The following is a 12,062-nucleotide window of genomic DNA, read 5'->3' on the forward strand; positions in this document are numbered from 1 at the left end:
ACCCAGCCCTAGTCCCTCTGGGCTTTCAGTAAGGCTCCCCTGCATTGTCCCTTTCCTGTCTTGCCCACAGCCCTGAGCACAGTGGTACCAGGAGTTACAAGTGATGACAAAATAAGACTCTGCCAGAGTCCTGAAAAGGGGCAAGAAGAGCTGAGACCTCTAGGCAGAAGAGCTCTGCAGGGTAAAAACAGAGCATTGATGCAGTCAGCCAGCCAAGCGCTGCCACTAGCAAGGGGAAAGATGGTGCTTTAGGGCTCACAGTCTTTAAGTCATCCCAAAACAGACAATGGTCTTTGCAATAGCACCTCTCAGGCTCTTCCTCACCTCTGGGAAACACTGCAGACTCCCTACTTCAAAATCTGAAAATGTTATCCTGTTCTTTTAATCATATCCTCACAGTCTTCCTCATTTCTTTTCCAAGGCTTTCAGTGAACACACCCAATGCCTCCAGAGTTTCTCCAATATGGTATTCAAATGCAAATGCCACCCCCATAAAAAAAAAAAAAAAAAAAAAAAAAAAAAAACACATGCAGTTGGACTTGGAAAGTTCTTGCTAGGGATGCAAGCATGACATTGGCTTCAATTTTATTATACAACAGCTAGAAGGCAGAACTGTTAAAAATTCCCATCTCTCAGCATTTTTTCTTTCCAATTCAGCATACACATTCCATTTTTTTGGTTGGGCTTTTTCCCCCACAAATGAGACTGGTATCAATTTTTCCTCTTTCTTTGGAGCACCATTGTAATTTTTTCCTTTGATGTTTCCAATCCTTCCTACGCATTTCATAGGTTTTACTACTACATGTAAATTCTTCCATTTTGTATTAAAAAATCCACATTTGTGTGCCATCTATGTCGCCTTCTCAATAACTAAAGAGCAGAATTTAAAAAGAATAATAATAATAAAAATTTCAGAACCTGGTGCGGACTTTCTCCCTGTCCTCTCCATGACTTGCATGCATCTGCAGTTTCTCACTCACTTTCAAGAAAGAGCTGAAAATGCCCAGCAGCGTAGCAACATTGGACACCCGTTCACCTAGAGGAAAGGACAGCAACCAAGCTCTTTCACTCAATTCTTGTTTTGAAAAGGGAGTGGCTCATAGGGCACAAACCTACAGGAAGCGACCACGTTAGTGCCTGAGGACAGTCAGAGAATAGAACATTCAAGGACCAGAGAGAAAAAAGGAGTGAGAAAGACAAGAAACTGGTCTCTCTCCAAAGTCATTCTTCTATGACCTCTTGTGAGCTGAACAGTTAGGCTCCTAAGCAGCACTCATATTTGAAGCATTCTACAACGGATGAAAGCTCACTTGCAAATCAAACTGGACAATAGCAAAATAAGTGTTACTTTTCATTTACTAACTTTGTTACTGTTATTTCTAGAGCAATCTCATTTCTGGCATGAGAAAAGACAACAGTACTTTAGCAGAAAACATGTAACAATAAAATGCTGATTAGAGAAAGACTGCTTAGTTTTAATGGAGCCAGAAACAACTACAGAAGCATACTCTTACTATAAACTGCAATTGTATCGCTTCTTAAAAACAAAAAATAACAGTATCTCAAAATGAATTGTGTACTGTACTATAATAATTGTGAAAGTAACTTTTCCCCCAACCTAAAAAAAGACTAGATAGGCAACCCACTCAAAGGACTGGTTCAAATCAAGCCATAAAACATACGTGTCTGAGCATAAATTGGCAAGAGCAGTGTAAGAGACTTCTTTATTGGAACTGAACAAGAGTTAAAGGGATTCCTTTTAGTTTCATTACCAAAAAAAAAAAAAGCACAGGTAAAAGAACACTGTAAGATAAAATCATACAGCCTGACAAATTTTGTATTTTCGAATCGCCTGGTTCTGACTACAAGCACCTCTGCAGAAGCCTTAAACAATCTGTGCTGCAGGCAACCTGTTATTAAGCAAGAATAACTATGTTTTTTCACCTTACACATGCAGGAAATGTTAACATTTACCTATGCACATTTTGATGCACAAAATGCATACTCCATTTAAATTTTATGTCTTTATGTGCAGGAACAATTCAGGTGGTCAGGTTTCATTCCCAATGTATTTGTTCTCAGCCAAACTGCAGCTTGTCTCAATACATTAAACATGCACATCGGAGATTTATTTGTGCTCTGGCATGTCACACTGGAGGTAGACTCACTAAGAATGTAAAATATCTAAAGGCAGAAGGGCATCTGTTTTTCAAACTGCATTCATTTCCCTTAGTATTAAAACTAGCCTAAGACCTTTGGACGTAACTCAACAGCAATAAACAGAAGTAATTTTCCAGAGATCAAAGGACAAACAAGGACATTATTTTCTCTCTTTTGATCACTGATCTAAAACTGGGGGGTGGGGCTGGGGTATGGATAAGCATATTGAGTAATTTAGTGATCAATTAAACATCTTTTCAACAATCTTTTACAGATTATTTGAGCAGTCAGCTTCTCAAAACTACTAGAGTTAGGAAGATTAATGTTCTGGACCACTTGAAAGCTGGCACTCTAATTCTTCTTACAGTATAAACACTCATTTCCTATCCCGTTAATACATGATTGATGCCGAGCTACTCTAAACAAATTCTCTACCATATTATCCAATTAATATTTTCTGCAGTTCAGAAACAGATGCTTTAAAATGTGACAACATCCTTGCAATTCATGAAGCTATGGAAATATTTGTTTATTATACCTTGAGACACAGCATCAACCTCTTTATATTTCTGAATAGGCAAAAGTTGAATGGCACTAAAGCAAGTGGTTTACTCTACAGATGTGATTTAGTCATCATTTTGTACTTAATCATTAATTCATTACAGCAGCAGGCTGTGCTCAGCATGTTCAGGTGAACGTGTGTTACACAGAGGGTGCAGAACTACTGCAGCAGTGCAAGCAGGCTGAGCAACTGGTGCTCCCACAGAACAGCTGAGGTTGGAAGGCACTTCTGGAGGTCCAGGGTCAGCTGCAGCAGGTTGCCCAGGCCCATCTCCAGTTTGGTACTGATCATCTCCAAGGAGGGAGACTCTACAATTGCTTTGAGCAACCTACTCCAGTATTAAAACATCCTCACAGTAAAAAAAATTTTCGTATGTTCAGATGGTATTTTCTGTGTTTCAGTTTGTGTCAAGACAAACCTTAGAATAGGGACATCAGAAGTGAATGCATAAGGTGCAGAAAATTAGTTTTCTAACACATACACAAGCAAGTCAGTGTGTAGAAGAAAGTTATGATCCTCTTCTCTAGTAAAACCCTCCCTTAAGCTTTTAAAACATTTCTAGAAAACAACCTATGCTGGGATGATTGTCTTTAAACACTGGCATGCAAAGAGCCTTGCTTTATGGCTATGACATGTTGGAGCAGTGGTAATTCATTGCAACTGCCACGACAAAGCGACCATCCTCATGAACAGGATCCTTGATGGCAAGCCAGTCAAATTTTATTTTTATGGACACAGAAAAAATCCTCAATCATTCTTATCATTCTTACATTTCCATATCTACATAAAAGAAAGGCAGTATTCACAACCACAGATATGGGGACAAGACGCTATTAAAACAAGTGCCATTGTTAAGTGGTATTTTTTTCCTCACAGATACACCATTTGTCTTTCTCACAAATATTCTTACATTTGCAGGATATTTATATCTTCTTGGTACCAGAATAAGTGTTCTCTGTGTTTGTGCAATGTCTCAGGAAATCCAGAAGCGTGGTGGGTATTGGCCAAGATCCCAGATAACTTTTTTCTTTTTTCCACTAGAAAAAAACTTCCATATCCACAGAGTGAGTGATTCTGCAGTCATTTAGTTCCAGTCAGGGACTGGTACATAGTACAGACGAGCCAAGAAGGCCACAACTCACTGGCAAAGGTATTTTTTCTTTTCAAGGGAGATAACTGCTTTTGCCACTGATTCGCTTTTGCAAAGCAAAGGCAATATGTCATAATTTTGTTTTAAAGAACGATTCAGTGGACAGGTCTGCAACAAGGATTTGTACTGCACCTTGAGTTACAGTAAATAGCTGCATATCCAGCAGAAGTACAAGATTAATAAAATAAGCACCAAGCATTCCTGCTCTGCAAAAAATAAAGGAGTATTGACAGTATTTTTCTGTTAGATGCCTACATATTACTTTACCTATAGAAAGAAAATGAGCATCACTTAACCTGTGACTGACAGGTAAAAGATGCAGTGCTACTGTTTTAAGCTTATTAAATTGCAGAAGGATCCAGAAGTACTTGAGCAGCTCTGATGCCCCGAAAGCACCACCTTAATAGTACAATTTTTAACACATTAGTCTGAGTATTATAAGCAGCATGCAACTACCCTGAAGGGGAGGCAAGAATCTCTCCAGGAACAGAGGAAGAATGCTTCAGCAAGGAGGGAAAGAGCCAGTTGTTGCAGAACTTTTTCTTCTTGTTTCCATTTTTTCAAATATGCCTTTTCCTTACACTATACTTAATTTGGATCTGACATTGCTGTATTCCACAACAATCTGCTCGTTTAGCAGGAAGTTGTTGCGGAAAAAACCAGCACTTTCAATAAGAAAACAATGAGATGCCTACATACAGTAGAGTTTTGAGTTTGTATTTGTAATTCCAGAAGAAAGTAAGTATCAGCAAGCTGTCACTCTAGAATATTCATAAAGGTCACAGAGCAGAGGAACACAGCAGAATCAACACCTACTCACATATGTCATTATCCTTGTGTTCCACCAAGTAAGTAAAATATACTAAAGGCTAGTAAATGGCACTAAAACAATGCTGATCATGACTGTATTCTCCACATCCTGAGGATCCAGGGCTCTGGCCCTCAGAATGTAAGCACCACTTGTGCTAACATCTATGAATTAATGAACGCCAACCCAAGAGCCCAGCACAACTTTCAAGCTTGACTATGGGTACCTCTACACACACAGATTCAAGATCCAACACCTTCAGTTAACCCACCAGGCAGGGGCAAGCCTATTCTGGAAACTGTACATTCACCATAGAGATTCCAACTCAGATTGTTATGCTGGGGCCTCTACCAAATGGCAGAAGGCCCAGCTTCTGAGACAAAACACCACCTTCCTCCTTAACAGTCAAGAATGCTATTTCCTTGCAGTATTTCTGGCTTGTGAGCTTGTGGAGCAGCAAGAAAACTGTAACAAAAAATAACAAGTAAGGGGAAACTGGGCAACACACTGATTTTCAGGGGGCAGAACACTAAATGTATTTTGAACTTCCTAGCAACGAATTACCTGAGGTGCAAGAGTTGGTTGGGGTTTTTTTGCTTCAGAGCAGATCAACGTAATTTTTTACTAAATAACTCCACTGTGACACACATTTCTCTTTTATGACAAGGCTCACGTGCAGTTTAAACGGCCCGGCTGCAGCAAACCACAAGAGCACTAACAAGTAGCGAAGGTGCCGTTACATTTCTGACTCTCCCAAGAGCAACAGAGGAAACGCCACAGGCACCCGCGGGGAGCGGGAGAGGCCGGCACCCGCCGAGCGCTCCCACAGCGCGGGACTCGGCTCCAGCTGCTGAAGTTACAAATACGACGCAGTTTTTTGGACGACTGAGGAAAAGTTAACTGCTTTAAACACAGAAAAGTTATTAAATCAAAGTAAACAGGCGCTCTGGCCCAGCTAGGGGCTAGGGACCCCATAAAGGAGGGGGCCGGGTGAACCTGTGCTCCGCGGGGAGTCGCGCAGCGCGAACCGCCCTCGGGGCCCAGCGAGGGGACAGGCACCCGGCACCGAGCCTCGTACGGCACCCGGAGCCCCGGTCTGCCGCTGGCCCTACGCAGCCGCCCTCCCGGCACGAGTGGCCGGCTCGCTCCCACGGCGCCCCAGCCCCGTCCTGAGGGGTCACCCAGGGGACCCGGGCGGCTCCTGCCCCGCCGCCACCCTCAGGCCGCCACCCGGAGCGCGGCGCCTGACGCGAAGCTGGGCCCGGCCGCCCGCGGCTCTCCGGGCCGCCGCCCGCCCGCCCGCCCCCGCCCCTCACCGGCCAGCTGAGTCACGAAGGCCTCCGCCACCAGCGACATGTCGCGCAGGGTGGGCGGCAGGCAGGCCGAGGGCACGCACAGGAACTGGGCGCCGCGCCGCCGGGGCAGCAACTGCATCCGGGGCCTGCCCCGCCCCCGCCGCCCGGGGCGGGGCCCCGCACGCGGCCCCCTCCGCCCGCCGGCGGCACGCGGGGCGGGGAGCCCGGCCCGGCGCTGGCACGCGCGCGGCGCGGGGCCCTGCTCGCTGGCGGCGCTCAGCGGGTCCGGGAGGGCGACCGAGCGGCGCCTGCGGATAACCGGGCGCTGGGGAGCTGCTGTCACCCGCCTCGGTCCGGTCTGAGGAGCCGTCCCTCTGGACTCGCGTCCCCTGGGAGCCCCAGCGGGGCGGAACCACGCGCTTCGCCACGGCGCAGCAACTCTCCGCACTGGGGAGTGCGCGGGCACCGAAAGCAGAACCGGGGGCTGCCAGTAGCGGGAAGAAGCCGGGGCTGATGCGCTGGCAGCGCAGGGCACGGCCGGCGGCCCGGGCACGGCCAGCCCTGGCGCTCGCCGCCGGAGCCTTCTGCCGTGCAGAGGCGGCTGGCCCCGAGGTGCCGCGGGCGCTTCAGCGTTACTCTGGTAGCAAAATGAAATGCGAGCGCGCGGAGGGAGCATTGCTGGCGTTTTGCAGCTCTTGCTTGCTGGTGGGTGAGGCGTGTGCAACCCGCGCGGTGGCCCCGCGGGGAGCACCCCGGGCAAGGCTGCGCTGGGCCGGCAGGGCAGCGTCGGGATGGAACATCGCGGCTGCTGCGGCTGAGTCCCCAGTCACAGGGAGGCTCTACTGGGATGGAAGGGCAGCTCAGCCTACCCCACGTGTCGTGGCGAGGCAGTATCTTAAGGAGCTGAAAGACACAAGTTTGACTATTTTACATTCCTTTCTTATGGAAGAGTCCCAACAGGGTTCTTCGTGGGTTGTTGAGGGGGTGTGTTTGGTTTTTTTAATTCAGTGTAGAAAGAGCGATTGGAATGCTGTCACCAGCTCTAGGGTCTCCCCAGCAAGGTGACTCAAGCCTTCATTCCCCTGCCGCTCATCTGTGCGGAGTTCTGACACACGCGTGGGTTTTATCTCATTAGTTCTCTGAAGCTAACACAAACGGCTAAATATGGTTTAGAGGCTGAAAGCAGAAAAAAGGCCAGCCTCTAAGCACCTGAAATTGCCACGCTGATGGTGAGACAGAACTCTTCCCTGATACAAACATGAACGAAAGAGCTGCTTCTAGCTGCACAGCTTTGGAACACACCGCTCCCCTGGACAGGTCAGAACAGTGTACCCCTTGGGCCATTAATTGTTTGACCTTTAAAACACAAATCACAGAGGAAGGGAGACAAGGTGGGCATTAAATGATCTGAATCTGACACAAGGTTGTTCTGAGAAGCTTAGGTGCTTTCTTTACTGAGCATACTGGATATGTCCTTCTCCACGTCCTGGTACCAAAATGCTTCCTGAAGTGTCTTGGGGACAGTAAGTTATAACTAAAGGGACTCAGTAAAGGGTACAGCTGCCTTTTCTTCATCTCACATTAAGATTCCATAAGACAAACTCTGCATTTTGAGGTGTACACCTTGCCTTTAAACAAGCACTAATTTCTTAATCTTGATTCCATAATATTAAGACTATCTAAAGTTTGGGAAAAAGCCGTAAAATTAAGTTATACATCAAATATGTAGATTGCAGAGAGCATAGTGGATGTGGTCCATTATTCTGCGTGCCTCTTGGTCCTCATTTATCTAGCCACACTTTAGTGAGAATTAAGATTATCTCATTTTATCAAATAGACTTACTCTACTGTGAAGGACAGGCAACACAATGATATTTCAGTCTTCTAAGATCTTACAAGTACTAGAAGATATAGAACAAATACAGAAATGTATTAAAGTTTGCGAAGTATGTGGAAGTCCTGGTGACGCTTACTATTGAATCACAAAGTGTCATTACTAAAAATATTCTTCACACGGTAGCAAAGCATGATATTAGGGCAAAAGCAGAAGAGCCAGTAAATACATTGGAACAATGGACCGAGGCCTGAAAACAGTAATGTGGAAGAGGACTGATTATTTTTAAATGCTGTTGAAAGCTGCATTTCTAGTTACAGTTATAAGTTGGATAGCACTGAATTATAGAAACTCCGAGCAGTCTTGAGTAGTTGTGTGGCTTTGTATTAGAAGATTATAACAGTCTAAATTAAGATGGTGTGTCCTATTTGAGTCCTTTCACCACCAACAGTATTTAGAAGGCTAAAACCACAAGACAGTGCAGAAGTTGCCCTGATAAGGCTGAGCTTGAACTAGGTGTGAGCTAGGCCAAATCCACAATATTAGCACCAATTAAAGAGGAAGGTTTCTCTGTAGAGCTCGGTTCAATACAAAGAGCTCATCTCCAGAAATGAAGGTGGATGATACAAACTAAGTCAGGGAACAGAAATCGGGAAATAATCCAGCAAGTATCAACAAACACACACCAGCAGAAATCTATGAAAATCCAAACAATTAGCCAAAACAGGATGAAAACTGAATGATGCTCAGCCCATGCCTCCAGTGTGTGGCAGGACACAGATGCTTAAGCTCCCTTCTCTGGGGCAGGTCAGAGCAGTGGTTTTTCTTTCTGCATTCCCAGTCCTCCTCCCTGCTCCCACTAAAATGACTGCTTTAGCAGAGTATCTTGTAGGAAATCCTCCAGGGAGACCTGCAGTGATGATAGATAGTAATAATGAAACCGACTCCATCACCACCTTTACCTTTATTTGATACTCCTCTTGCCTCCCCCGGCTTTTTGAAGAAAGTCATCGGTCTTGTGAGCCTGGCTTCCTGCAGGGCCTGCATGTGAATCATTTCTTCAGCTGGTCACACAATTAACAAACTTTCTGGTAATACTTACTCCATGCCATGGAAAGCTCCCCAGTTTTCACAGATTTTAAAAGCTTAACAGCAGATCCCAAGGTACTAGCGCCTGATTTCAGTGCTGAGGGAAGGATGCACTTTCAGATAGGATTTCAAGGGAAACCAAAAGGCAGAATTACAGAATCACACAGAATCAAAGAATGGTGAGGGTTGGAAGGGACCTCTGGAAAACTAGTTTGTCCCTTGGGCTTTGCATTTCAGAAAGTCAACCAGAGTGGATCTAGTAGAACCATTACCTGTTAATAAGAGTCTCACCTTACACAGGCATGCCCAAAAGATGGAGTAGTTTTCTCATAGCGCATCTCTCCACATGGACTGCCTTTACCAGGTAAGGTATTAATTGCTAGGGTTACACTGTCTGCTGGGGAAACAGGGCTAGGCCATACACACATACACTCCATTTAGAATAGAATTTGAATAGGATAAATCTTCTGCCTAGGAAAAAAAAAAGACTGTTCTTTTTAGTTCCCTTAATATTATTTAGACAGCTTTTAACATGTATGTTTAGCTTGTATTCTTTTGTTCCATGTTAATATTTAATAAAATGTGCATATTATACGTGTAGTATAAGTCCTTTGCAGATATAATTGTTAGGAATATTTTTACAAGAAGAATTGGAAGATGGCAATGAAAGGCTTTTGGTCTCCTGCATTTTTTTAAGCTGTTAGCTTTTTAACACATCCACTATTGCTGGCCATTCGAATTACAGTCTAGCTGGCCAAGTGTATGACAGGACATAAGATTAAACAAACCACCAGAAAGTGGAGACAGTTGAATGAGAGTCTCCAAATTTTGGTTCTGCTAGGTGTTGCTTGCAATTCTTAAGTTTGTGAAGGTGACAGAGGACACTGCAGAGTTGTTCTGTTTTGCGGTATGACCTTTCTTCATCCCAAGACAACTGGCTGGGCCCATACAGCAGAGCACCTTCTCAGCACATGACAGGGGTCCTCTGCCCAAACCGCTGTTTTCCATTTCCATGGAGCAGGTCTCTAAGAAGCCAGGCCTTTTCAAGGCACAGGAGTGCTGCCAGTCATAGATTCAATTAGGAATGGTTCTCTCTGAAAGAAAACTGTGTGGAAATTTCACTGATGAGTGAAACCTCTGAAGACTGCTTGTGTGGTATGGCTGGTGTTTGAGAATAGGCCAAGCAGTAGCAAGAGACAGCAAACAAACCAGCCCTGAATCACCTTCTCCTCACCTGGCCTGTGGCCAGGCGGCCCCTCTGGTGTAACTTAGGGCATCCTGGGGGCTGCTTTGCACTATGCTGCCTGTCAGTGTCTTTAAAAAGCTATTATGGCTGCTGGGAATCTCTGCAATGAAGGAAGACTTGAGTAAATCCTTCCCTGCCAACACATCCAGTGCCAGGCAGCAGCAGGAGGGTGTTTTTAGCATGACTTCATGCCAGAGGTTCTCTGTACACTAAACAGTCTGGCAAAGCACACAGAGCAACAGAAACAGATGGATCTGGACTAGCATGATCAAATGGATCTCATAGGGCATTCAGTATATCTTTAATGCAAGTGTTTTTCCTATCAGCTATTTCATGCAATCCACTGTTCTTCAGTGTGAGGAGTGGTGCCAAAATTGCCCAAGTATGGGCCAAGCTGCATGTTTTTCAGTTACACACACAATCCTGTGAGTTTACTAAGGAGGTACCATTTTATATGAGAACCTGAAATCAAACCTGAAGCCAGACTTTCACCTCTGCAGCTCCTGTGCACTTCCTTGGGAAGCTGGCATGTATGTCCTGTGGTAGCATCCATGACAGAGAAAGTAATGAAGATTTTTTTTTGGCAGTTCATGCATATCTTATAATGATAAAATTAAGAGAACACTATCAGCAACATGCAATTATTTGCATACTCCGGCAGGTACAAATTTTGATCTAATAGTTGTGTAAACATGATAAGGTATGATTTCTAGGAACATGCTTCTGAAAAAATGCAGTAGTCAGAGTATTAACACTAACCACTTTGCACTTATGGAAGATACTGCATAGGTAACTGATGAATCAATTAATGCTGATGCATTTCCAACAACTCACATGAGGATAGAAAGAGTTTTCGTAGAGTTTTAAGAGGCACAAGAATAGCATTTCTGAAAGCAAACAGGGTATCTCAAGCTGTGAATGAAAGCCATTAGATGAATCATTTTCTCCTCCCTTTCTCACCTCCTTTCCTGCCTTCTTTTATTCAGCAGGGTCAGATTTTCAGAGGTGCCAAGTCTGTTTTAGCACATCTGTTGTCCTTGCAGCTGCCCTGAGCAGGCATCAAAGTAGTTGTGCAGAAATCCCAACTGCACTGTTTTACTCACTGGAGGCATTGCCAGCCCCCAGGCTCTTGCATATCTCTGTTACTCACAGCAGCTGCTGAGGAAGCTTTCCCCATGCTCTGAAATAGCTAAGATATTGAAGTCGGACCTTGTTCTTCCCCGCTTTAACTTAATTTTCATTAGGGAAGCTCAGCAGGCTGGCAGGGCTTCTACAGCCACAGCCCATCCTACTGCTCTCAGCCCAAGGCATCACACACCTCCATGAGGTCAGGGACATCAACTCATGAGTGAGGGTCCAGCTAAGCAAGAACCATGGTTAGGCGAACAGGGCAATTGCTCTGGGCTGAGCTTTAAATAGATCCCCTGGGCTGATGGGCAGGGTGTGAGGGGGGTCCCAGGTGAGGCTGGTCAGGCCATCAATGCCCCAAGGACCCTGGCAGTGTCTCAGCTGCATGTGGAGCATGTTTCTCTCAAGTGGTGGATTTAGAGCAACAGAGCTCACATAGCTTATGCTATATAGGACCAGATTTGGCTTTTAAGCAAAATCTCAGATCAGAGGGGCTTGCAAGGGGGAGCTCCCAGAAGAGAGCTAATGGCTTCAATGGGACTTTGCCCTGGTTGCCCTGCTCATGCTACCGCACTGGTCTGCGCTGTCTTCCTCTCCCCTCCCTGCCAAACTGACTCTACTTTTGGCTCCCTTGGATCCAAGCTGTGTTAACAGACTGCTTCCACTCTTGTCTATCTTTTTATAATCCCTAATTGACCAGACACCAGCAAATAATTTTTTTAAAGCATGGATCAGGGCTGCATTGTCAAAATGGCACAAATGTCAAAGCAGCAATCATGACTCCAACTTG

General features: G+C 45.2%; 1 protein-coding gene across 3 annotated transcripts in view; it reads right to left on the reverse strand.

The window, feature by feature from the left end:
* The window catches only part of MTX2 (metaxin 2), a 76,343-nt gene that overhangs the window by 29,234 nt on the left and 35,047 nt on the right, over positions 1–12,062 (reverse strand). For 2 of the 3 annotated variants that reach the window (XM_055718278.1, XM_055718277.1), the window contains exon 2: positions 5,997–6,047. In XM_055718278.1, the coding sequence (XP_055574253.1) occupies positions 5,997–6,036 (40 nt within the window). In that variant the 5' untranslated portion in view covers positions 6,037–6,047. Of the gene's footprint in view, positions 1–5,996; positions 6,146–12,062 lie in introns of those variants that run through there. The other variant, XM_055718276.1, reaches the window with a different exon arrangement.

This window comes from Falco cherrug, chromosome 8 (genome assembly GCF_023634085.1).
Source record: "Falco cherrug isolate bFalChe1 chromosome 8, bFalChe1.pri, whole genome shotgun sequence".
Lineage (NCBI taxonomy): Eukaryota > Metazoa > Chordata > Aves > Falconiformes > Falconidae > Falco > Falco cherrug.